The sequence below is a fragment of the Sinohyriopsis cumingii genome, chromosome 2, assembly GCF_028554795.1.
Source record: "Sinohyriopsis cumingii isolate HCF-2022 chromosome 2, ASM2855479v2, whole genome shotgun sequence".
In the NCBI taxonomy this organism is placed as follows: domain Eukaryota; kingdom Metazoa; phylum Mollusca; class Bivalvia; order Unionida; family Unionidae; genus Sinohyriopsis; species Sinohyriopsis cumingii.
Genome location: NC_142962.1, coordinates 61,432,293 through 61,458,569, shown reverse-complemented (window position 1 = coordinate 61,458,569; position 26,277 = coordinate 61,432,293). Strand labels below are relative to the sequence as shown.

General features: G+C 34.9%; 1 protein-coding gene across 1 annotated transcript; it reads right to left on the bottom strand.

The window, feature by feature from the left end:
- Positions 1–493: 493 nt before the first annotated feature.
- On the bottom strand, positions 494–24,987 carry LOC149805014 (galectin-4-like). Its single transcript, XM_089946519.1, has 8 exons — positions 24,830–24,987; positions 22,266–22,348; positions 20,320–20,527; positions 15,249–15,371; positions 12,688–12,762; positions 12,037–12,125; positions 6,224–6,443; positions 494–4,136 (listed from the first exon to the last, which is right to left on the bottom strand). The coding sequence occupies exons 1-8, from the start codon at positions 24,851–24,853 to the stop codon at positions 4,020–4,022; spliced, it is 939 nt and encodes a 312-aa protein (XP_089802645.1). The 5' UTR covers positions 24,854–24,987; the 3' UTR covers positions 494–4,019.
- Between the last annotated feature and the right edge of the window lie 1,290 nt (positions 24,988–26,277).

The following is a 26,277-nucleotide window of genomic DNA, read 5'->3' as shown; positions in this document are numbered from 1 at the left end:
TTGGTTTATATTAAATATCTGGCATTCATTTAGACTCATGTCATTAGGGTTTTAAAACAATTCCATGCCTTTAACGACATAAATCATGCTTTTCAAAGCTGGTTTTAAGTTTCGTATTGATTCAGATATGTCATTGACTTCTCGTCTATATTCAAAGATTGTTTGATTTATAATTCCTAAATATATCTGTTATAGACAACTTTTATATCAAATGATTATGTTGCTAACGTAGTTATTGTTTTGTTTTGTTGCTTTTAGGTGAGCTTTATTGGTTATTTCAAGATCTCTGATGGCCTCGACAGGTATCGAATCCGTGATTATTGGATTTCTAGTCCAATGCTCTGTCAAATGAGTTACTCCTGCTCCTCTTTCTTAAATTAAAAATGAGATGTGTGATGTAAGGATTACTTAAAACAGGCCATTGCATCATCCGTATTGACATCGAGGAGGGTGGAGCTGCAGTTTTATAGAACACAAGAGCATAAACAAAACGTATTGGATTATATGTTTAATGTTAGTATATTGAAGTGTCATTTATATAGACAAAAGATGTCAATAACTAATTTCACAACATGCATAATGTATGACTAAATACGTTCAATTTAAATTCAGCAGTCGTATCTAACTATTCACACTGGTCAGATGTATACGATAATAAGACACAAAGAAATCCCACAATCGATCTCATGCTGCACGCAGTGCCTTCTCCAACTTTAGAATTGTGTGAATATATTTATTTGTGCACATTTTTACGTTCCTATATGCAGTAAATCAATGTTTATACAAACTGCTGAAAAACAATTTCATTTTTCTTGTATGTTTTTTTCTGTATATTATAAGCGTTTTCGTTTGTCTTCCTTAATACTACATCATGACTTCCTATCTCATGAAACAGCATGAAATACTAGCGTTATGATACAACATAACATTCCTGCCATTTGATACAGCATGACTTTCTTGTCTTATCAAACGGCATAACTTTCCTGCCTTATCAAACAAAATGACTTTCCTGCCTTATCAAACAGGATGACTTTCCTGCCTTATCAAACAGCATAACTTTCCTGTCTTATGATACAGCATGAATTTTCCTGCCTTATGCAACAGGATAACGTTCCAGCTTTATGATACAGCATGACTTTCCTGCGTTACGAAACAGCATAACTTTCCTGTCTTATGTTACTGTATGGCGTTCCTGCCTTATCATACAGTATGGCTTTCAGGGGAGAAACAAAATGACCGTGGTGGCCTTATTTGTAATATGCTAAATAGACTTAGGTTAATAAATAATGCTTTCGCAAATGGAACGTGCATCCTTTATTTAAAATTTGAAAAATAAGGTTTCCACAGGAATTATCCTATGGGTTCGTTGTTTAGTTCACAAGGTAGTAACATCAGCATTCACTCTTTCTTTGGAGGGGACGGGATCGTTCATTCCCATAATGAATTTTAAAATTTGCTTAAGAGTGCAAACGTACGAATGGGATAAGGCAAATATTTGTTCTAGACCTTAATTTGACGTGCACAGAGCTTCTTAGATAAGTCATTTGGACCAATCGGACTACATAAGCAATAAATGAATCAGATGAATTGTTTGTGTGTGTGTGTGATTTTTAACGTAGCTTTAACAATGTTTCAGTCATATCGTTACGATATCTGAAATGTGGCAGTTTATAGTGTTGTCTAGCACTGGGACATCATGCCGCAGACATGTAGCATGATGTCCCATCCAGTCACATTATCCTGACACCAGACCGACCAGTGCTAACACTAACCTCTTAATGCTGAGCGCCTAGCGAGGCAACTGTTAGTACCATTTTTGTAAGTCCATGGTCAAATAAATTAATGAATTAAACAACCAACCATTATTCAAGCAATTGTTCAATTAATCAATATGATAATGATTTCTTGAATGAATAAGTTATTTCAATAATTAGTGCATTCATTTTAGTTTAATATCCAGTAATAAAGATGCAATCTAGATTAGCAAAGAGTAGGGGTAATGAATCAAAGATGACTGGCATTTTTGTTGATCGATGTTATCAAAGATATATCGGGAGAACAGATGTTAAATTTGAATCTATCCAATGCTGAGTTAATGCTTACTGTTAAAACCGTATGAGTAAAGTTGGTGTTATAGGAAATATGAGTTCTTTATTATTTGATTGTAACTTTGACATTTCATCATTTAACTGCAAAACTAGGTCATTAATGCAGACAATAGGCATGATATAAAAGCAAAACCACTGTTTTAAGTAGACTATACCTTGCAAGGTAAAACTGATATAAACGTGACTAATGGAAAAAACAATAAATAACATTTTTGATCTGTTAAAACAAAACAATATTTCACTTTTCATCGACAAATTTATAACTAGAACAAACAACTTTGAAAAGTTATATACAGATTCTAACAAAACTGTTAGATTGTAAGACCTTTAAGTTTGAAAACAACAAAAGAGAAATAATGAGAAATATTTTGTCAACAACATATACAAACTGGAGATGGGGTGGGGTGCTAAATTGTTCTAAAAATTAAATATTCATTTTGGTTTATGCCCATACAGTCATATTGTCCACAAGATTCGTTCATACTTCCACTGCATTCTAGAAAAAATGTAAAACAATGAGAGTTTATATACTCAGATAATGTGATGGTGTTTGCCGTTTTAACTACGTTGTGGCTTATACGCAATAATTTGAATACCACATGGGAGCATGAATCGCAGAGTGACCGATACCAGTTAAAATCACTATTTTTGGTCTTTATGTGATTTTAAATGCATTGGTTGATGTCTGATTCCTTCATGTTGCATACTTCACACTACTACTCATATAATTCGGATATTTCAATCAAGATTGCAGTATCAAGTTTACTGCATGCTACTAGAACCTTCTGCACATTTTATCATCTGAATAATCCTCAAATTTGTAACTGTTCACAGTGCCATCTATATTAGCTTATAAGTTGAATCATCTGCAAACAGCAAAGATTCTGATTGGCCGTCGCATAATGCACATGCTGATTAGGGTCTATGCTGTTTGTTCCACTGATTTCTCCTAACAAACGGCATAGACCCAGATCTGTAGTATGTATTGAAATGCATAAAAGCTTTAGCTGAGATTATTTTCTTTCTTTTTTGAGGGGTGGTGGTCTTGGAATTGATTGAAGTAAGTATGCTATTACTAATTAATATTACAGAATATCATTATATATTTGAAGTTATTCCAAGTGATTTTATAATGATTTCACGCAGAGTCAGCCTATGGTTTGCTTTGAGGACTGTATTTCATTCTTTTCAATCTGCTTTTATTTAGTTCTAATGATGTATTTTATAATAAAACAAAAGCAATCATGAGCCCTACGTATATACCAAACATGATGATATCCTTGCAAAAAATGCTTTTTGTCAGCTGTAATTTAACTGAGACTATGAACATACAAATTTACCTAACCTATAGATGTAAAAACAATGAACTATGTGTCTTTGAAAAACAATATTTCGTCCTGATTGTTTAAAGGATCCTTGACTAAAAGACTTCATTCCAAATGAGTTAAGCTGGCTTATAGTGTTTGTGCATGTGTGTATGTATGTAAATAATATATGTGTACTTTATTTAACTATTAAATTAATTTATTTGACACTTTTTTGGCAATACACAATACGTTTATATGAGCAGTAACCAAACCTGACATTGTTAAAGAAATTGGCTAATTTACTAAAGGAGACAAACGTTCATGACAGATACTGGAGCTACAAGCTTACTCTTAGTCAATAGCAGTGCAATGTAGTTTAGTGTTAAATTGCATAGTAATATAATAATAATGTTTAGTGACTGGTTAATTTCATTAACGTGCAGTAAAGGAATTAGTAAAAAGTGTGCAGTTTTAACAGTTTACAAAAATCTGTTGAAAGTTTTATATGTGTTCTATAGGTACACCAAGACTTGTTTAAAAATAAAGGATTTCTGCTGCAAATCTAATGCAGTTTGTTCACCGGTAACTCCCACAATGCATCACTCTACTGGAAGCGGATCTGGGTCAATGCCACACTTCCGTCAATCCTTAGGGTGTCAATGCTAGACAGCTGCTTGATTCGGTGATGAAACTCCAGGAGATGCTGGTTGTTCACAGCAACCTACATAGAGAATTTTAACTGAGTAAAGGGTTCATAATGTTTTTCTCTCAGTTGAATTCATTACAATATGCTTTATTTTAAAGAAATATTTAACCCCAAAAAAAGAGAATATAACGACATTTAAAATTCATATTTCTTGAAAAATGAATGAAACTGATACCGATTACTACTATAATTTTTATAACTTATACAAACTGTACAATGTAACGTCGTTTATAAGTCGGGTCAAACTGAACATAACAAAGGTCTTGATCTCCCGTAGCATAAAGCACGTGCAGATCAGGGACTATAATGTTTGTTCTACTGACTATTCCTAATAAACTGCAAAGCCTCTGATCTGCTGGTGCATTATGCAATGGCAGATCTGGGTCTGGGAAGTTTGTAGCTGGACTCTTGTTATACATGAGTGTAGACGGTATTCACATATCATTGACTGAGCATCATTTTTCTGTTATTATATTTTCTACTTACTGAAAATATGCATTTAAAAAGTCCAATGAAGCTATTCATAGATTGAATATGTCCAAGAGTTTGCTAAGTGTTTCTAGAGGAGTATATTGATCTATATATTATGACAAGTTTGTCTATGCACACTAGGAGATGCAGGGAATACCTCAGTGGAGGTGACGTATACGTCTTTATCAAATACCACAGGAGGGATCTTTAACTTAAATAGGGTGCGACTCTCCTTGTACACGGGATCACTATTCAATCTCGATGCCAAGCAAGATACTGAGTCTTTAAATTCGTGCACTGGAGAAGGGATCCTATTGTTTCTCCTGAACCTTATTGTGTAATTGGGTGTTATATATGTGCATTGGAGGAAGAGTTACTATTGTTCCCCTTGAGGATTTCTTGTATATTTGATCCTTGAACTGGTGGCTTGGGGGAAAGGATCCAATAGTTTCCCTTGAGGGCTTATTGTGCATTGGGTCTTCAAATTCATGCATTGGGGAGGGGATACTATTGCTTGTCTTATCGGGTCCGTTGGGTCAATAAATTCGTAGATCAGGGAAGAGATCATACTGTTTCCTTTCAAAGCCTAGTATACATTGGGTTCTCATATTGGTGGATTGGGGAAGGGATCTTATTCTTTCCATTGAAGGTGAATTGTGCATTGAGTCCTTAAATGAATTGATTGGCATAACATATCGAAAGTGTTTTGAAATTTGAGTACATATGGCCTTCGAACACAATTCCGTGTTTAATAGCAAGGCATACATATGACCTCCTGACCCAATTCCAGGACCGAAAAGGAAGAAACTAAAATATAATCCTGCTATGTATACCCCCAAACATAGAAAGCAGTCTGGGGTATGGATGAAGAAATGGAAGGTTGGATGAAACGTAGGGTATCAAAATGTTTATGTGTTTAGTATGTAGCCAACGCCGGCATAGCTAACATCATATATTACGATAACCAACCCAAAGCAGACTCAACATTTTACTGTGGATTGCAATAGATAGAACCTTATATATGTAGATGCTTGGTGTGTTTAAACATAGAGTAATATGTTTTTTCTTTTTATTATGTCGCCAAGGTGGTACGGTTTAATAATGACCAATTAGCTCCAATGCATTGGTCTTCTTGCTATTTGTTTCATTCTGGATCAAATGGTTAGCACGACCTCTGACCTTGACATTCTAATAGGTGCCCAGTTGTTATTGCAGGCTGGAATTAGATGGTGTACACATCTCATAAAATCTGAACAAAACATTCGGCAGAGTCATATATAGGGTAGGCTACCTTTTGGAATAAAATGCCAACCAGGTAGTTCAGATATTTTATCGTTGCCGCTTTTGACAACAGCGTAAAACATCTGAAGGTCCAGAATACCGACTTTATGAACAAACTGATGAAGTCGAGGCAGACGTCTCATTAACTATTGGATTTCATTAATCTAATTTCTGGATGAAAAGGAAATCAAAACATGTATAGTCAGAAAACTGTGATAATGTGCAGTATTGACTATCAAATTACTGATATTATCATTGGATTTGGTACATTAATTAATTGAAACAATAATAGTCATTAACGACGAATTAGCAGGAAAAAAGGGTATTATACATTCAGTGTGTTTTAATACCTTATACTGGTGGTCTTCAATCAATATTATCATATCAAATGGTGCATTTGGAATGAAAGGGAAGTGCGACACATCTCTTTCCTCTCTTCCCCAGTTACCATGCTCCCGGTGATTCCGAACTAAGACGTTTCTATCGGAATTGAAACTAAAGCGTGCATCAACCACCAGCCCAATGTGTCCTGGCTCATAGTTAGTTCCATTTTGAAGATAAATAGAAAATCTGTGAATGAAATATTTCCATACACTATAAACTTGAAATATTAAAAAAAATTCACAATTACGTCACTTTAAATAGCAAGGTGTGTGAGTGTGTGTGTGTCTGTGTGTGTATGAGAGAGAGAGAGAGAGAGAGAGAGAGAGAGATCACAATAAGAATGATGTAATATCATAAATCATTTTCAAGTATTACTGACTTTAATATTGTTCTTATTAAACAGCCTACATACTACGGGTTAATATATGCGAGCATCAAACATTCCTTTGCATAAACCTACTGAAAGTATATTTCTCTTGAAGCTAACGCCAAAGAAGCCAATAATTTGGAAGCAAGATGATTACAAAGAAAACTTAATTAGATCTAACATTGAAAGTAAAGTTAAAATTCACGCAAAACACATACATAATAAATCTCAAAATAAAACACAATTTTGCATCATATTAGTATATATTTTTTATCTGAAAAACAATGCATATATTTCGGCAGATGGGGCAATTTTCCCCTCTGGCTGTTGTTGTTGTTGTGTATATGCATCCGTTTCATCTTCAGAATACCCCAGTTCAATGGGTGCTTGCAGACTATTTTGAAAGAACTATTATTCAAACTTTACTAAAAGTTTCTATCATTTAAAAAGTATAAGGAAAGTATTTTTCAGCCCATAGAAGGTTACTTTTATACATTATAGATGTAAACTTATATTTCTTTTCTCCTATAACAACACTAAAAGCAAAAAATAACCTACAATAATAATTTTATCAAGAATTAAAAACAAATTCGAAGAATGATCACTGTGAATACTGTGTAGTTTTCTCTGCAAGTAAAATAGCGTATCCATTCCCACCAAAGAAACTAATATGCGTAAACACCTGGCATTACACTGTAACAAAGAAAACAATGACATCTTCATTCCCACAAAAGAAAAGAGTAAACAGCTGGTATTACACTGTACCACTGTACCAAGTAAAATAGCGTTTCCATTCCCACCAAAGCAGACTTAGTGGTAAGGTCGTTCGCGGCGGATGCGAGACATCGCGGGTTCCATCCTCAATAATTATTTTAAAAAATGGTACAAACAGCTACCTCGCTTGTCGTTCAGCATTAAGAGGTTAGTGCTAGGCCTGCTCGGCCTGGTGCCGGGATAATTTGACTGGGTGGGACGTCATGCTACGTCTCGGCGGCATGATGCCCCAGTACTAGACATCACTTCAAACTGCTACAATTCATACATCGTAGCGATATGACTGAAACATTGTTAAAGTTACGTTACAATTCCAAATACCACACAAATACACACCCCACCAAAGCACTCCACGTGAGTAACTAGCTGGCATTACACTGTACCAAGTAAATTAACATCTCCATTCCCACCAAAGCACTCACATCATTACACCGTACCATGTAAAATAGCACCTACATATCCAGCAAAGCACTCACATGAGTTAACACCTGGCATTATACTGTGGTTAATATATAAATGAGAATTACCACCATTAAATGAAACAAAGAAGCAGTGAAAAAATGCCATGCAGCATATGGGCAAGTAAGCGCAACTAATTGAAAATATGTATGTTAATTAGCAGTGTTAATTGCCCTAAGAGTTGACCTTAAGGAATAAATGTGGGATATAACATGAGCTCTTTCAGAAAAGATGAAATAATCGTTGTGTAAGTTCATTACCGAAATACATGTAGCTTAATACTGCTTTGAACTGTTGTCAAGATAAATTCACTCAAGTTTTAGATGTTATTACTAAAATATCGCCAGTCAATTGGAACTTTCGCCTATTTGTTTTCCCTTTCGTGGCATTAGTGCCATTTTGATCACAATTCTGTTTCTCGAGAAAAGAAAATATATTTTGCTGACTCGTTTTTGATAATGTATTGCTCTGTAGAGATCACGTGCATTTATCTAGTTGTTATTATTAATTATGGCATATCGATAATTTCACATTGTTCAAATCAGACTCTGAGAAACCTTTGATTCCTTTCATGACAGTAGCACATAATAGGGTATCGTTTATTTGCCAACCAATGACAGATGTTATTTACGTACCCGTTAGAACACGGTTTATTTAAATATGTTCCGAACAGCCTTCGGAGGGCAGTCCTTTAGCCAGTATAATTACAAAGATAAGGATTACTTTTCAATTAGTAGCAGTGGCTATTTGACCTGTTTATTTACATAAAGCCTTTAGCTATTCTGCAGATTAGCCTTTGCTGACCAAAATATGAAAGGGGAGCGTCCTGGGTTTATATGAGGCTCGTCACTGGGACGGGTTACAGGGAGAAATGGTGCGTTCTTAGGGAATTTCACTCTGTGTGTGTGTGTGTGTGTGTGTGTGTGTGTATATAAATTACTGTATCTGCAACGCACATTATAATCAGTCCGGCAAAATATGGTACAGCGAACTAAATACATCTAGGCAGCAAGACTCAGGCATCACATATACATACATAGCTACAGAAGCATATGAATAGTATATAAGTTGTCAGTGTAAAATAACTGGTCCTACATTACTATTCATGAAAAAGAACATAGTACTGCTGCTGGAACATAGAATCTGGAAGCTTACACACTAATGTACATGAGATGAAAACTGCACAACTTTTCATATATTCATAGGCACTCATCTGTCTTTAATATTACCTTGAGGCCACTTTACTCAATCAAGGTGCATTTTGTATTGTCTTCGTGCGATGCAATTTATGTATTAGCAGTCTACTACTCCTTTCTATTTCAAGGTTTTTCTCGTTGTCAAAAATCTAGGATTGCAACAGTAAAAACTCATTGTAAAGTCAGTCTTGATTGATTGTAATATTATTAACTGCTTTTTCTTTACATTCAGTCCTAAGGGCCCTAATCACGAAGCTAAGACAGATATTTGGTGTGTGCTGGATCTAGAGTTTTCTGCCTTCTAGAGGTCTTATATTTTATGGCCTTCAACTTGGAATTGGCATAGGGTACAGCTAAGGGAAACATAATGTTGGTTGAATTTATGGCCATTTGATTACAAAGGGCACGTGACAGCCATGAATCTGGAGTTATTTGCCTCTGATATACGTAACGGGTGTAGATTTCCAAGTGGATTTTCCGGGATATGAAGAAATCTAAGAGAAGGCTTGTTTCCTCTTTTGTTTATCATTTGTAGCACAATATATTCATGGCACTGGTGATCTGTCTTTTACAATCGTCATCTTTGGTCAGTGGTTTTTTATCTTCGTACGAGCAAATGATTATGGTAGTGTGTATTTGGAGAGCAATTTGATTACATGTAGAAAAACAAGTTTAGCTTGGTTCGTCATTAAGAGCCAATTGCCTGGATGCAATTTCATATTCTAATGTATCTTTCTGGAACGTAATACGTCCAAATAACGTTAAGCTTATCATTTCAGTGTCAGCTGACATAGGGACCAGTCCAATCGGAGTATGTACCTAAATTAGTGCATATCTGTCGTGCAAAAACTGGCTCTGGCTCAAGACATTTGTTTTATATTTGACAAGAACAACAACATCTTCAGCTTTTAATACCAATGCATGAAAACCTTAGACAACATTTGGGTCCAGCAAGGATGATATAGACCTAGTTGGAAAGAAATGAATTAATTACATTTCTTTTATGCCGTCCTGAATCTAGAGTGCTTTGCAGCCTTTCTGTATGCATTCTTCTGTGTCCTGATAGATGACAAGATGCACTGAAGATTAAGAATTTTACTTGCTGTCGTTATTGCAAAACAATCACTTCACTTTTAGTGGTGTTGATGGTTAATAAGATCATTGGAGCTAACGTGGTGTATTAGCGCTTGACTGTAGTTCCAGCAAATATTCACCACAAACGTCTCAATGATGTTATTAATTTTCTACAGCTGAATTCCAAATTGAAACAGCACTATTGTAAATGTCAACCTGTATCACTGATATTTTGAGCACAACCAACGACTGGCCACGTGATCACCTGATTGGTTAGCCCATTACAAGCTTTCCACTGGTTTGCATCATTATGCATCACTACTGAAGGGCATTTTTTAGCATATGATTTTTATTTAAGTTATATTTTTCAACGAAAATACATTTCTATTGGATGTATATACTGTCACTGTGAGGCAGTTGGCACAACAACACTCTTTGTGGCAATGGTATCCAGCCGTACATGATCACATAACTAGTCATAACCTGTGTTCAAAATGTTGACGGTATTGGTCAATTTACATTAAGGCTTGTTTCAGTTTGGAATTATCAGCAAAGGTAGCATATTGTAATGTTGAAGGTGTGTGAGAAAAAAAGTATCATATATCAATAACTTCTGGTTTTTATGCTTTTTCCTAACGATGAAATTTGTCAAAATGTTTAAGGGGGCGAATGGACAATGTTCTCAGACACTTTCTTTGGAGACTGAAAAGGTACTTCAAAGTGGGTAAATAAAACAATTCCTTAAAAAAATACCGGGAGTCATAAAATAAGAAGCAAAGGGAGTTCGATGCTTATAAACAAAGAAAATAGTAACCGAGAGTTAAACGTCCAGCAGGGATTACCAACAAGCATACAAACTGTTTCTTTATAAATAACATATCTACGCACATGCACTCTAATTCAAAGAGGTTTCGTCCCTCACGCTATATCAGATTTACTTCAAAGTAATTTTTGAAAAAAAATATTACTCTATGTACGTTTTCTTTAGTGTTTATACCGATGAGCTTACCCATAATATAGATGGATTATTAATCAAAATAACCCCAACAAAAACCATATTATATTCTGCCCCGCCCCCATTTCTAAATAAAAACAAGTGCCAACGTTTGACTTAGTTAACTTCAATAAAGAAATAGTATTAACAAAGCACAATTTACATCCATTAGCATGCCTAATTGTATGCATAAGGTCTCATAGGATAAATGAATTTAACACAAAAACTTTAAGCATGACCTTACTGGTGACATACCAGCTTGGCTTTTACAGTTCTTCTCAGTTCACATGTAAGCTAGAAGATGACAACATCAATATTTTGTTTAGTTTCCAGACTGTGTTCATGTTTTTATATTATGTTTTTTGTGAGCATAACAACAATTGACTTCTTTGAAGTACATGTACCTAACAGTGCATCCAGGGAAAGCAAGATATGTAAATCTAAAACTAAGGGACCCTGCTCATTTACTGCCACACACTCGGCATATCTATTTTCACAACATGATAATAAAAGTGTTTTAAAGTTATTTACGTATATTTAATCAATGTTTAGTGAACATCTAGAATAAAGGATAATACAAAAATACACAAAACAGTTGTTCGTTAACAAAGAGCATATCCTACAACGGATTCGTGCAAAAGAAACAAGAGATACTTGTACTGCAAACATGAGCAAAACTGCATTTTTCTTTTTGTTTATTTAAGTGTGCAATACTGACGTGCTACATATGATATAGAGGGCAATTATTGCGATACAAAATAGTTGGCGATATCCAGCTGTGCTCAGGTCTGCGAAAAGAATGTATGAACATGACATCGGCTGCACTAAAGATAACAACCTTGACTGGGCTGTCACATGCATGTGGACAAGGGTGAGAGGCCAAATTACATATACATCTGTACTAAATTCACTTACCTTGTGGGGTTGGAGCTTGGAACTCCACTTATGAAGATCATTTTGCCCGGGTAGATGCCACCTGGGATATTTTGCACAAAGGGTGTTGGCTGAAACATATATTAAAAAAATTCTGGAATGATATGAACAATAATGGTTTTAAATTAAGACTTGATTTCATTCCGTATGCAGATAGGAAACAGACGTGGATATCACCTCATCGGAATATACCAGCAGCATCCTCACACAAGAGTAAGGTTTACACTCTCCCTTTATGTTATTCTGTCTTACCTTGCTATTAACATTTACACCAAGTTATGTCCTAAAAATCGATCTTGCTGATGTCGCATTTAATGCTGTGTAGATACTGTCTTCAACTTTACAATAAATACAAATGACTTACATTAAAAAACCACAAGACGAGTGAAAAATGTTAATAATGTTGGTGGGTATCCAAAACAAAGCCATGACGTATGTGGTTAATTTATCAATGCGAAAATAACCGCACGTTCTCTCTGTAAGGCTATGGACTATGCCATTAGGGACAAGCGCAGTTATTCAGTTGAAGAGAAAGGTATTGGCTACACTACTGCTTGACTGAGTTCACATAGCTTTAGGTAAGGTTGTGCAGAAAACGCTAAAGCTACGAAGACTGGAGTAAAAGGTACTTACAGGATTAAAGATTGGTGCTGCCAGGTACATCATTGGGCCTGGTGGAGGTGGGTATCCACCTGCCACCCCAGGAAACTGGAAAGACAATGATTTTGTGTCCAGAAATATGCCATGCTAGTAACATTATAAAAAAATATGTGTTTATATAATGGAAATAAAATATATTTGGATTAGTACCTAGAACAGTTTTGAACACATTTTTTACTGGACATGTATTATTATTGAAACTAAATTCTCCTATATTCATCTTGAAGTATTTCTTTATAATAAAACACGGTCAACATATTTTCAAAAGTGCTGTCATTATTTCAAATCATCTTATTTGTCAGATATGATATATTACAATTTCACAAAAAATATTTAGTATAAGAAAATAACAAGACTGATATGTAAGATGATGTAGTAATTTAAATTTATAACGTGAAGGCACATTTTAATTGGTACAGAAATTAACATTAACCAATGAGATTTTTAAGATTAATTCTCTGCATTTAAATGTGTAGGGCATACATTAAACTAATTATTAATTTATTTCGTACTGTTATATTGAGGTGCATGCTAAAATAAAGCAATATTCATCACTGAATTGTATCTTATCATATAGTGAAAAATAATATTGATTGAACACTATATACGGTACACAACATATCTCTTCTAAGGAATTTATACACCAGTTTCTTACCATATAAGTCGAGTCCACTGTAAACAACAAATATCCTGAACTGTTACCGCATAATGCGCCAGCAAATCAGGGTCTCTGATGTTTGTTCTACTGGTTACTCATAATAAACTATATAAACCAAGATCTGCAGGCACATATACGACGGCATATTTGGGTCTGTGCTGTTTGCAGTTTGACTCAATTTATAAACGTTTATAGACAATAATGCACAGGACCAAACGTTACCATTTATCTCAAATAATTTGGATAATTGTAACGGGAACAAAATAGGAGCGGTAAATGAATGAATACAATATCTAATCTTGTTATCTCTGTTTGTTTTTTGGGTGGTTGGGGTTGGGGGATGGGGTAATTGTTGCTAAAGATGTATATGACAAGAACTTATTTATACAAATATTCTGGATCCAAAAGTGTACATTTTGGCGTCAAAAGATGATGAAAATAGATTTCTCAAGTCCCTAATAAAACATTTACGCATTTAAAATGCATGTAATAAATGACATTTAGAAAATAAAAATGGCTTCAAATGCAAGTTTATGTTGGTAATTAAATACTCCGATTATGCTTTTGATCATCTGAGTTTATTAACGGAAGTGATTTAGATATTCAAATTTCTTTACGGATATCCAAGAGATGTAATCTCTTCTACTTGTGAAAGAAATGTAACGGACACAACTTTCCGTCAACGTGTTTACAGACAAAAACAACTTGTGATATATGCTCCGTAAAGACTCATTGGTCATTACACATTGGGAACAGAAACCATTTACAGGATATTTTTCCCCATAAATTTGTTAAAGAAAAATACAACATAAGTATAAATGTGCGCATGGAACACAAATATTCACCGTCCACCAGTCGAAATATTACATGTAATTAGACACGTCTCTGAATTATGAAATATCAAGCATTCACTGAAAATATTAGTGGTGTTGAACTGCACATCATGTGACGAAAGGCTATATCAAATACATCTATGCCGAGCTGACCTGGTTTGGGAATGACTTCAACCCGTACCTATCCGGTTGCAAGTCTGGTGTGCGAACTAATGAGCCACTGTGGCTCCTACAATTTAATAAATATTACTTAATTGGTCACAACGACCGATATTAAGGGTAATGGTACATTCATCGAATTTTTGCATTCATCATCATATTTCCTGACTTTGGCGAAACAGAAGTAAACATGCGAACTATTTTAAAAGTCACTTAAGCGAGCGCTGGATATGATGGGCTTCTAGAAATATATTCTTTCAATAAGCTTATTGGCTTCGATATTAACTGAGGACAGGGAATATATTACTTTAAAGAAAGATCTAACCTTGGTTAACGCCATAGTTAGAATATTTTGGCACTCTTGTATGCATGTACCCAAATAAACAGAACCCTAAAACAGTACACCCCTTCCAGCCAAAGAGACCATGAACAAATCAAGCATTTTGATCTAACTGCATGCCCAGGAGGAAAGACAGTTTTGACAAAATAATCCACCAGAAATGAGCAAAGTTCAATATGGACTCGAACACTCCACGGATAGAAAAATATTCTCAAAGCACTTTTAACGTTAACGAAACGAATGTAGAGGCACATGATTTGTTTGAAATACATGAATACATCTATACATATGTCTTCGAGTGGTATGTGCAGTTGTAACACACTTGCTTTGCGCCACAAAGGCCCCAGGTTCAGTCACTATCTGCTGGATGTGCGTAGGTCCGTAGTTACCCTTACAAAATTATTGTTTCTTGTCTATTAGTTCTAATGCTTACAACAAAATAATAGAGTATACTACGCCAATATCTAAGCCCTTGAGATTGCTATGTACAATTTATGCAATCTTGTTGGAAGATCAACGTAAAATAAATAAAATAAATGTTTACCAGAGACGGGCTTTCAAAGTGGATCTGGTGGATTTTGACGCCTCCTTCAACTACGAGATGAGTAACAGCTGAAATCGGTGTTCTGTGCCTATATTTTCCAAAATGTTGTCCATTGACAGCGATCTGTAAAACAGTATTAGGTTAAAATAAATGCTTTAAGTATAGCTTGCTTGTGGAGAAAAACATAAAAACCATCTGCTGCCTGAAAAGCATTTGATATGTCACAAGAAAACTTTCCGAATCATGTACACTATCATTGATTCCTTGGCCTATCTATAAACAGCGTAGAAACAAATCCTTTCGATAATGAATATTGGGTAAAATGCTCAATTAAATCTACGAAACAGTGAAAAACGCAATATGAGGGCTAAAACATGGCAAATAAACTAGACGTAACTCTGACATACTTTTTTTTACCAATGCACCGGAAAATGGAAAATCAACCCCTTCAACAATTGTGAACCGATTACATTTATGATATCTACAGTCTCTGTTGTGAATATGTATGTCACTTAAATAAACATAATTAATTTTACGTTGTAAGAAACGCTGTTATGAACCATGTCATTATATACAGTGGTGACAAAACAAAGTCTGATTAGCCTTGCTAATTTCAAGACTAAAATATGATCGTACGTTTCATGTTTCATATCCATATACGCAATGGTTCAGTCTAATGTAAGTCCAAATACATTACCTACAGTGGCTATAAGCAGCATAGGTCTCCTGAAATTTGCAGGTTTGGTACAATTCTAAACCTTGGTCGGAGCAAAGAAGTTATTTTCTTTTCGGAAGAACTATTTTTTTCAGAATTTGTTTCAAATAAGACCTATGTGTTCTTTTCAAGGTTGTATAATTTTACATTTCTTAATGTAAGTCAAAAACAGGTGGCAATTGTTCAGTTTAATGTAAGATTTAGAGATGAAGTAATGGTTCAGTGTAATGTACTCTAAAACATTTAGTAATGGTTCAATCTATTGTAAAGTCTAAAATATATAGTAGTGCTTCGGTCTAATGTAAGACTATAACATTGTAGTAATGCTTCAGTTTCAAATAAGTTTAAACATGTAGTATTGGTTCAGTCTCATGTAAGGCTAAAGCATGCAGCAATGATTCAGTGTAATGTAAATCTAAAACATGTAATGGTTCTGTCTAGTGTAGATAGAAAACATGTACTATTGGCTCAGTCTAATGTAAGTTTTAAACATGAAGCAATGGTCCAGTCTAATGTAAAACTAACCCATGTAGTAATGGCTCAGTGTAAGTCTAAAACATTTAGTAATGGTTCACTGTTACGAGCATGTGACTTGGAAATTAAACAGACGAATGCTTGTGTAGTGCTTGGTCAGATGGTACGTCTAGAAGTTACACATTCATAAAAGCGATTTTAGCTAGTAAATTTTTTACATACTAGTTCTTACGTGAGGATCAATTAGTCTTTCTGCTATCTTTGCAAATGTCGGACAGAGATCAGTACAAAATCAATATGAGCTATCACACTTAGCTTTTTAAACCAAATGTCCTTGCAATGTATTATGAGTTCATCAGTCTTATAAATTTCGCTCTTGCTCCCCTCAGTTTTAGTATAAAGGATAGATTCATACATTGTTATACTTTTATTCTACCAAATGACATCCTCCTACCCATTAACCATCCAAACATTCATTATCGATCCTATCTCATGCTTCTAAATAGATTTTTTTTTTTACTCCCACTTGTCCCGTTCGAAATAAAAATATATCGACACCTCCAATCGCGTAAATTTAACCCTCCAAAATGTTCAAAATCTCGATTTTAGACAAAGTCCAATCGCGTAAATTTAACCCTCCAAAATGTTCAAAATCTCGATTTTAGACAAAGTGGCTGAAAATTTTGCGCGCGTTTGTTTATATTTAGAAATCATAAGAATCATTTTTTCTTTGATTTATTAACAAAACACGCATTAAGATATAACTTCAAAACTTTTTTTTTAAAGAAGTAGTAGAATTGAAAAGAACACATTATCGTTGAGAATATTATTTAAATTTTACTTTTGTTGTTTCACTAAGGTAATATTTGATTTATCTGTTTTCGGAAAAATGATATGTGCTCCAAACTTTAATGAAGTACCATGCAAGATCAAAACGATTTTAACGACTGAAGATCGGTTACACGTCTAGTTAGTATCTGACATGAAGTGTCTTTTTATTCATTTGGTAGCTGTTGAATGATTAAGTGTTACAAGTACTATCCAATAGTTTGTCAACGCATTGTATTATCAAATAATACCAGTACATTATAAGTCTATTCTAAGAGCTAGTAATCGTTGAAAGCATGTTGTACAGTGAGTTACCTCCCATGGAACGCGTAACTGCCAGAACACGACAAGCCACGATTGAAACACTATTTTATGATCTCATACCACTCGGCATGGGCGTGGTGTGTGTGTGTGAGAGAGAGGGAGAGAGAGTTCTTTATATCATGATATATGCCCGTTGTTGTTTTTCTGGTTTAACGCCATTGATCAGTGCACTACAGGTTATACATAATTGCAACCTGTATAACAGATGTAGAATGAATCCGGAAAACCCAGGTAAGACCCACTTATCCGTGGGAAGCTACTGGCAAGCTTACTCACATACCGACACTGGCCGAGCCCGAAACTCCAACCCACGCAGAGGTGAGATGGCAATGATCGGTAAAAGCGAGCGCTTTTGACCACTCGGCCACCTGGCATATATTCCTGAAATCTGTATAACAGTAAAACCTGGTACTGAATGTACATGGAAAAATATCACTTGGAGGCAGTTTATACAGTGGATTGTCACAGGGGTCATTATAAGTTAAGGCGGTCACAGATAAACAACCACCATTGCACTGCACTTATTACTTAGCTGACACAAATAGCCAGGGTAATTTAGTATCGTGCATATTTAAACCATCTTTCATACAGATTATCGATTATTTCGTGGTTAGAACCTTTGTTTGTATTTATATAGCTTGTTCGTTAAGGTCAAAATTTTTACTCAGTATTTTGATACATGACAAACGTGTTGATTTCAATATTTGGAATAGAGTAGAAATGGGATTCATGTTTTAAAAGAAAAATGTTGAAATGCAGCTGTAATTCAGGGATGGATGATCCATCTGTGAAGCGAACACACAGGAAAATTAAATTTTAGAACTTTTAGATGACTGAGTTTGACTTTATCAAGCAGCAAAGCAATACAACAATGACTATCATTTTAATTTTGCATGCACTGCAAACTCATGATTGAAATTAAGCAATTCTGGAGTGTATGACATCTGTTAACATAGTAAAGGACCGACGAATTGGTGGAGGGTGTTCTTTGCGGAGGAAGGGGGCTCAGATTGTGTTGAAAAGCAACTTTCGGGCAAGATATCGCTTGAAAAGCTATTCTTGCTCAGATTTGTTTTACACCAAAAAGCTAATTATGTCCAGTATTTCAGTGGATGGGGATCTTGAGGTAAACAAAAACAAAATTCTGGGCTGAAACAAACTCAAACAACACATACACACCACCACCCGCTGACCAACCATCCACCCCATCCCGGTGGAAAATAACAAATGAATTAATCTGTCAATAATATCACATATCAGATTGACAATGCAGTCATGCAAAGTTCAATTCCACAGTAAATAGTAGATGTTCAACGATACGCCCCAAACCGTAGTGGCGTATATTGCATATAGCAAACTCACAGTACAGAAACTTAGAAGGAAAACAATCAAATGGTAGTGAAATGAACATATAAAATTAATACCAAAATGAAACAGTCTACAAACACCTGCAAGCAGTCAAAGTATCAGCAAATCAAAATCTCACTGCCATGTGTAGTCTGTATTTTAAAATTCCCAACTGCATATTTTATTTTTATTTTTTGTTGTTGTTGGGAATAATTTCAAAAATCAATTGCTTTCAAGGCGCCCGGTGGCTAAGTTTGCAATAGTAAATAGTTTTTACGTCAGTTACCAACTTCTCCCGTCTCCCAAACCACCATTTAACAAAATCTTTTGTGAAGAATTACCCCAATTACACTAAAATGATGTTGAAATACTATGAACATTTCAGATGCAGAAAACCTCTCGACTGCTCCTCCACCTGGCGCCCGGGAGAACATGTCCACCATCACACCATCCCTCGCGCCGCTACTGGCAATGACTTAAGTGCAGAAAGTGTTGTTCATATCTAATAACTAGGAGACAAAATGTTATGATTCTTTACTTACCAATGTACTACAAAATGTAAGAAATGAAAAAAAAAAAAAAAAAAAAAAACCCAGCAATTATGACTGGGTCAGCTAATGTGGTTTGTATCTTGGCAAGGCACTTTACTCCAATTGCCTCAGCAGTAAATAACCTACTTGTGTTGATGTGCCATAAAGCACCAAGCCAAACCAAAATACCATTAACGCCGACATGGAGCGTACATAGTCGTTTTGTAGTAGGCTTGAATATGTGATTAGAAAAGGCACGCATGATCCAGTCAATGCTTTCTTGTGCAAATACGAGTAGATGATAGGCTAAAGTTTATATGACCCAGGGGCCAACCAAACCTATGGAAGCGATATCTTCTGAAAAAGTATGAGCTGTAAGTTGACTGATTATCCCAAGCGTGTATAGACATTATATTTATATTGTACTTCCAATTTTCTGTCATTAGCCCTTGTTCACGCTTTGCCGCCATTTTGAACACTGTGTTGAATGAATCACGCTTATCATAGTACATTAAAATGATCGATTCGCAACTTTTACATATGTTTTATGCGAGAAATTTTACTCCAGTGCATCGTCCATGCAATTATGAATGTGCGTTTTTCAATCAAAATGTGCAAACATGAAATGATAACAAAAACCAAAGTATATAATAATAAGTATTCTTCTCCGAATTATACATTATTTAGTAGGGAATAGTATCTTCAGTGAAATTATTTGATGCTAGAATGTGAATATAAACCATTTGCATACTAAACACAATGTAGTGCAAGAGAGAGAGAGAGAGAGAGAGAGAGAGAGAGAGAGAGATGTAAAAATGATTATATCTAGTTGTAAACAACTGGATGCAAATACCTTATACTTATTATCTCTGACCAGTATTTGGACATCAAATATCTGGCCTTGTTGGAACGGAAATCCTCCATGTCGTTCTTCAGGACCCCAGGAATTTCTTGATAGGGTGTTTCTCACGACCTGATTCTCGTTAAAACGAGGATTGAACCAAAAGGGTATCTCACTCCGTTGATTTATGTTAGAGCCAATTTGCAAAGCAATAACGAATCTGAAATACAGATAATGGTAACTAACTACCTGCGAATTTAATATAGAATACATGCAGAAAGCAATAATAGACTTGGTTCATGGTAAACAATTTTTAAATAACTAAACACATATACAATAATACACTAATTCACATAGGCAAAATTGCAAAATGTTCTTGACATCACTCAGTATTCAACTTAACATTAATCAATGGGTTGATACCCTAGGTAGGGATTTTCTCCACCAAAGAAAGTATATAACATAATGCATTTAGACATTTAGAACCTTAAAGGATATTTACCTGAGTCAAACTATGCCTAATTGATTTCCTACATAAAATGAACGAACCTTTTATAAACATTTCTTAATTTATTTCATTAGGTTCACAATAATATTATTAATACAATGTTTCTAATGGTGCTTTGAGAGGATTAAAAGTACAGAAAAATAGTCATCATTAAAAGAATAACAGTAAATGTCGCATGTGATTGCAGGATATGGCGATTGAAGCAAGTTCACTACAGGAAGGAAGAAACTGAACTAGTAAACTGTTCGATGTACAGGAAGAAAATTAATTGATTCTAGTGCGTGGGAATTTTTCCTATCTGTTTTCAGCTTATGAATCATGGTTAAAATGCCTTGTTTCCTTGACTCTTGAATCATATTACAGCACGGAAGTATTGTATGTGCTTCCTTAAACATGCAAATTATTAATCATTATTTGGTCGGTGCAAGACCTTATCTGGTTTATATATATGGTTTAAAGGAATATAATACACAAGAATAACATTGGTTTCTCTCTTTTTTTTAAACCAGTGAAAATGGACTTGAAATGGATATATAAGTTTCCAAAAGCTAATTTTTTCTATTTTCAAAATAAACAATGTCTTAAAACATTGTAATGCACCCACCCCATTTTTAGATATTTTTTTTGTTGGGGGGTGGGTGGGGTGGCAAAGAATCATGTCATTTTAACAAATGAACATCTGGCTCATTGAATACGTATCTCAGTTTCCACTCAATAATAGTATATTACAGTTTTAATAATAGATTTAAATGCAGTACCTTTTTGAAATTATAACTACAACTGCAGATCAAGAATGATGATAGTTGTTTAGTAAAATTGGAATCACATATTTTATGTAAACCATCGTCTCTTGAGACTTATACAAAGATGTTGATTTTATATTAAAAATGTTCTCTTTCGATCCTCAATGTTAATTTAATATTAAACATTTTCCGTTTCAGTCCTCGATGTGAATTTTATATTAAAAAATTAGCATTTAGGTGCTAGATGCCGATTTTATATTAGACATTTTCTATTTCGGTCCTCGATTATAATGTACAGAATGAATTAAATAAAAGAACTATTTTCACAGAAAGAAGGTGTAAAATCAAGATCATAGAAAATTCGAATCTCCTAAATACTGATACTATAAAGAAAGAGAAAGAATTTTTTAACATTCATTCTCCACCTGAGGAAAAAGGGCCAACATACTGTTGTGATACACCATGATCAAGAAGTATTGAACACACAAAATAATTGTCAAATAGCAGCAAAGCAACGTGTTAGATATATATAGCTTGAACACCATTTTTTTTTTACAGAGAATACAACCGTAATCCCGTTAATTAACCGTGAAGTCTATGTATTCAAGGACAACTAGATCCATGACATAAAAAATTTCATCTAATAAAAGAACACGAGATATGTCACATCAAAACCAGCAAAATAAACGCCAGAATATAATACTTACTGTGTCTGGTGATATTCAGGAACTCCCTGAATGTTAATTTCACTCCCATCCTGTAAACTGATTGAACCAACATATGGAGTTGGCTGAAATATTGAAAGTATTCATGGACAGTTACAATCGAATTTCACAAACCTATATGGATTATCAATACAGTTATAACTGTATGCCATCTCGTACCCATTGCTGGATAAGATAAATTATTTATTCAACATTATAGTAAGTTGACATATAAAGGTTTCATTGATCCATCAAGTAAACAATTTTCTTGATCAAAGAAAACTCTCTCAGGCATCTCAGTTTATAAAATTTATATTTTTGAGACTTTATTCATTTTGACCATATCTTTAGGAATTTTGTGCTGATGACTGTCTAATTTCGCTATTAGTACCAGGTGCGTTTCTGACCGGAATTATCGCTGCTCATGTACAACCTGAGTAGTATGTGAGCGGGTTATAAACAGACCAGTTATATTTTGAAATCTTTGTGCTTTCATGGACTTATCAGACGAGAGACAAGCTTACATGTACACATTTGTGCAGACAAAAGAGTTCTTGCTTTCCAACTGCCTGATGATCAATAGTAAATCATGGATAAGATTATTCATGTGGTATATATTGGTCTCAGTGACCTACATTTGGTATGGTGGTCTGAAACCTTTATAACGCATGCCTTCTCTAATCATTTTTTATAATTAAACAGGTTACTCTGTCCAATATCAGACGTAACGATACCAGAAGTGTATGGTAACTGAAGTTAAAAAGGTAATTTACATGGACCAACTTTTGTAAATATTGTTGTATTTCTCAGGATGAGTACACATATTAGGTTTCATAATTGTTAAAGCATCAGAGCTCAAGAAATTGACATAAACATTAAAGGTTTACATGGTCATTTTAGTATGGAATAGGTCACAGAAACCTACCTCCTTATGGGAATGTAGTACTCTTTATATGTTGTGTACGCGTCAAGTATAATACCTAAACAAGCTTTAGAGTCTACGAAACTTGCATAAACTGAAATGAGTACAAATGGACAATAGAGTATGAAAAGTAGCCCGATTTATCTTTATAGTATGGTATATTGTAACAAATTATCAGAAAAAAAACTAGACAGAATCGTACCTTGAAAAGAATGTCACAGTGTCCTCATTTCGGTTTCAGTGGCGTGTTAGGATGCATAAGCTAATACAGTTTCAGGATTGTTCCAGAGACAGTGCCTATGAAACTGACTTAACCATAAAATATGAGCACTGTCAATGAGCGTGAAAGGAAAAATATGATATATACTCTCGGTATGGTCGTATTGTAATTCTCAGGATGCAAACACTTGCGTAGATGGTCACTGGAACGTTACAAAAAGGTCACATTAGTCTTTTTTGTTGTGGTGATGTAGTATTTTACAAAGAGGTTTTTATTTTGTGGTATCTGATGCACGATGCATGTTGGAAGTCTACAGGCAACCGTCTATTACAAGTTGTAATGACTGCAAGCAACATCGTACGAAAAACGTTTCATGACTGCAAACAACAAGTGCAAAACGTTTCACAATAGTGAAAGAAACAGTGTATGAAAATGTTTCATCATAGCGGAAGCAACAGTTTATGTAAACGTTTAATATCCGTGCAAGCAATAGTGCAAGAAAACGTTTCATAACTATGCAAACAACAGTTTATGTCAACATTTCATAACAGTATAAGCTAGTGTATGGAGACGTTTCATGATTGTGGAAGCAACAGTGTATGAAAACTGAACCAAAGCTTATATTGTGTGCAAACTAGCAGCAACGACGCCAATGATGACAACGCCGAGAGTATTGTATACTGTACCTGCTTTTTGAGCAACGAAAAGTGACAGTTATTTGTTATGTCATCAGAATGAAGCAGGGACAATTGATGAAATTATACAAGTTAAGGCTGCATAGAAATACTAAGCTGGATGATATTGTAGTATATTTGCATAGTAATTTTGGTAATATCTGGGCATGCTTGCATAATATATGGGTATATTTATCTTGCATTAAGGTCTATTTACGTCTGTTCCCGTTGAAAATTGTTAGTTGCTCCCATATGCAATCGTCTGCAATCGTCATGCAGTGTGGAAGCGAGACCTTGAATATTCATTTCAGATAATTATGCTTAACACGAGGAGATTAGGGAGAAAGGGATCAGTGAGATGGAGAGAAAGAGATAGAAACATAGTTACTCCGATTTAGAGAAAACAAGGGATAGGTATCCTGCAATGTTGTATCCTCCATTTTTATGTGTAATTCCATTCATTAAACGAAGTAAATACCTAGGAGACCGTGTGTTATTACATCCCAAACATGTTAAATACAATTATAATGCAAGGCTATTTGTTTGAGACCTGTTTTATCGTTGAAGAATTTACTTCAAATGGCTTTACCAGGAAGTTCACAAGGAAGTTCTGATTTAAAACACAAGTATTAACCGGGAATGCAATATGAATTCTAGCGTGTATTGTGAGTCTTAGGTAGAACGATAAAACAAGATCCAGCATTGTAGAGGCAATGTACAAGAATAGTCAACCGTTTTGAAGAGTACTTACCGGATTAGAAATCGTTCCCGACATTTTAGTGCTGTAACTGTCAGTGAATTCGTTAAATATTTTCAGCGCCGCTTGCTGTCATGTATGAAAAACAAGTTATTATTATTCATGCGGAAATGGTCACGTGGGCAAGACTTAACGCTCCAAATACACATCAGTTCAAGGTAAACATCACCAGCATAATGCCTCACCTTTACACAAGAGTGTACTTTACCTTAACCAGGGGAACTGGGTTGCGTTAAGTACATAACCAAGAACCAATATATTTTCTTTTATTCTTATTATTTATCTATCGCTTTTATCACGTTACATAAACTTAACCACTTGGATATGGTATCTTTATTTAATTTGCTCTTTCTCGTACTGAAATGGTGAAATGTATATAGACAGTGTAAAAGTTTTTAAAGACAGTTTTAAATGGATTATTTGTGTCGGGTTTTCGCCATTTTTCAAGGCATGATAGGCTTATACATGACGGCTAGAATATTTTAGTGAAGGAAGGACCCGGTAAGAACCACCGACTCAGGGCAAGGTGTCTCACATACCCACGTTCGAAGAGCACCTTAGACCATTCGGCCACCCGGGGCTCCTCGAATGGATTAAAACAATATCACATCCAGTACTAAACTAGTGATGGAAACGACAGATTAAATATTCTTTCTCCCATAATGTTTTATGTTCAGCGCTGGTTTTTCAGCTCACTCACAGTGCCATGTACATCGTTAGACTTAATCTTCTTCAAACATTTCGTAACCTGTCGCGGTTAACAGTCTAACATATAGTTCTGTATGCTATGGGCCTTTTTAATAATGGGTGTATGCAAAAGCCAGGTTTTTATAAATGGGTATATGCAAAAGCCAGGTTTTATTAGAGGGTATATGCAAAAGCAATGTTTTTATTAGTGGGTATGTGTAAAAAGCCAGGTTTTTATTAGCTAGTATATACAAAAGCTAGGTTTTTCGAAGTGCGTATATACAAAACCTAAGTAGGCGTACACGATTGAAAATTATACCGCCGACTAACATTATACCGCCGACTAAAAGGTAATGCAAAATAAAAAATGGTTCTAGATCTGTCATCTTTCGTCTTTTACTGAACCGTCCGCCATGGTCACTCTATTAAATATTAGTAACATGACTCTTAGGGCTTTTGTTATCTCTACTGCTATCATTTGAGGTTACTCAACTTTTTTTCCTTTAGTTATTCATTTCTTTATATGAATGTCCCTTCTATTTATAAATAATACAGACTTTTTTGTACTGGAGATAACGTTATCTATAGTTCAAATAACGTAATTCTATAACTAGTTTTTTTGGGACGCTGCCTTCTATCCTTCTAAAATCATTGCACTGTTTCTCCCATTTATAAGGCACACTTTATATTGCAATTATCTTAGACAATATTTACCTCATGCACGAACCATTTATTCTTTGCGAACCTATAATGCA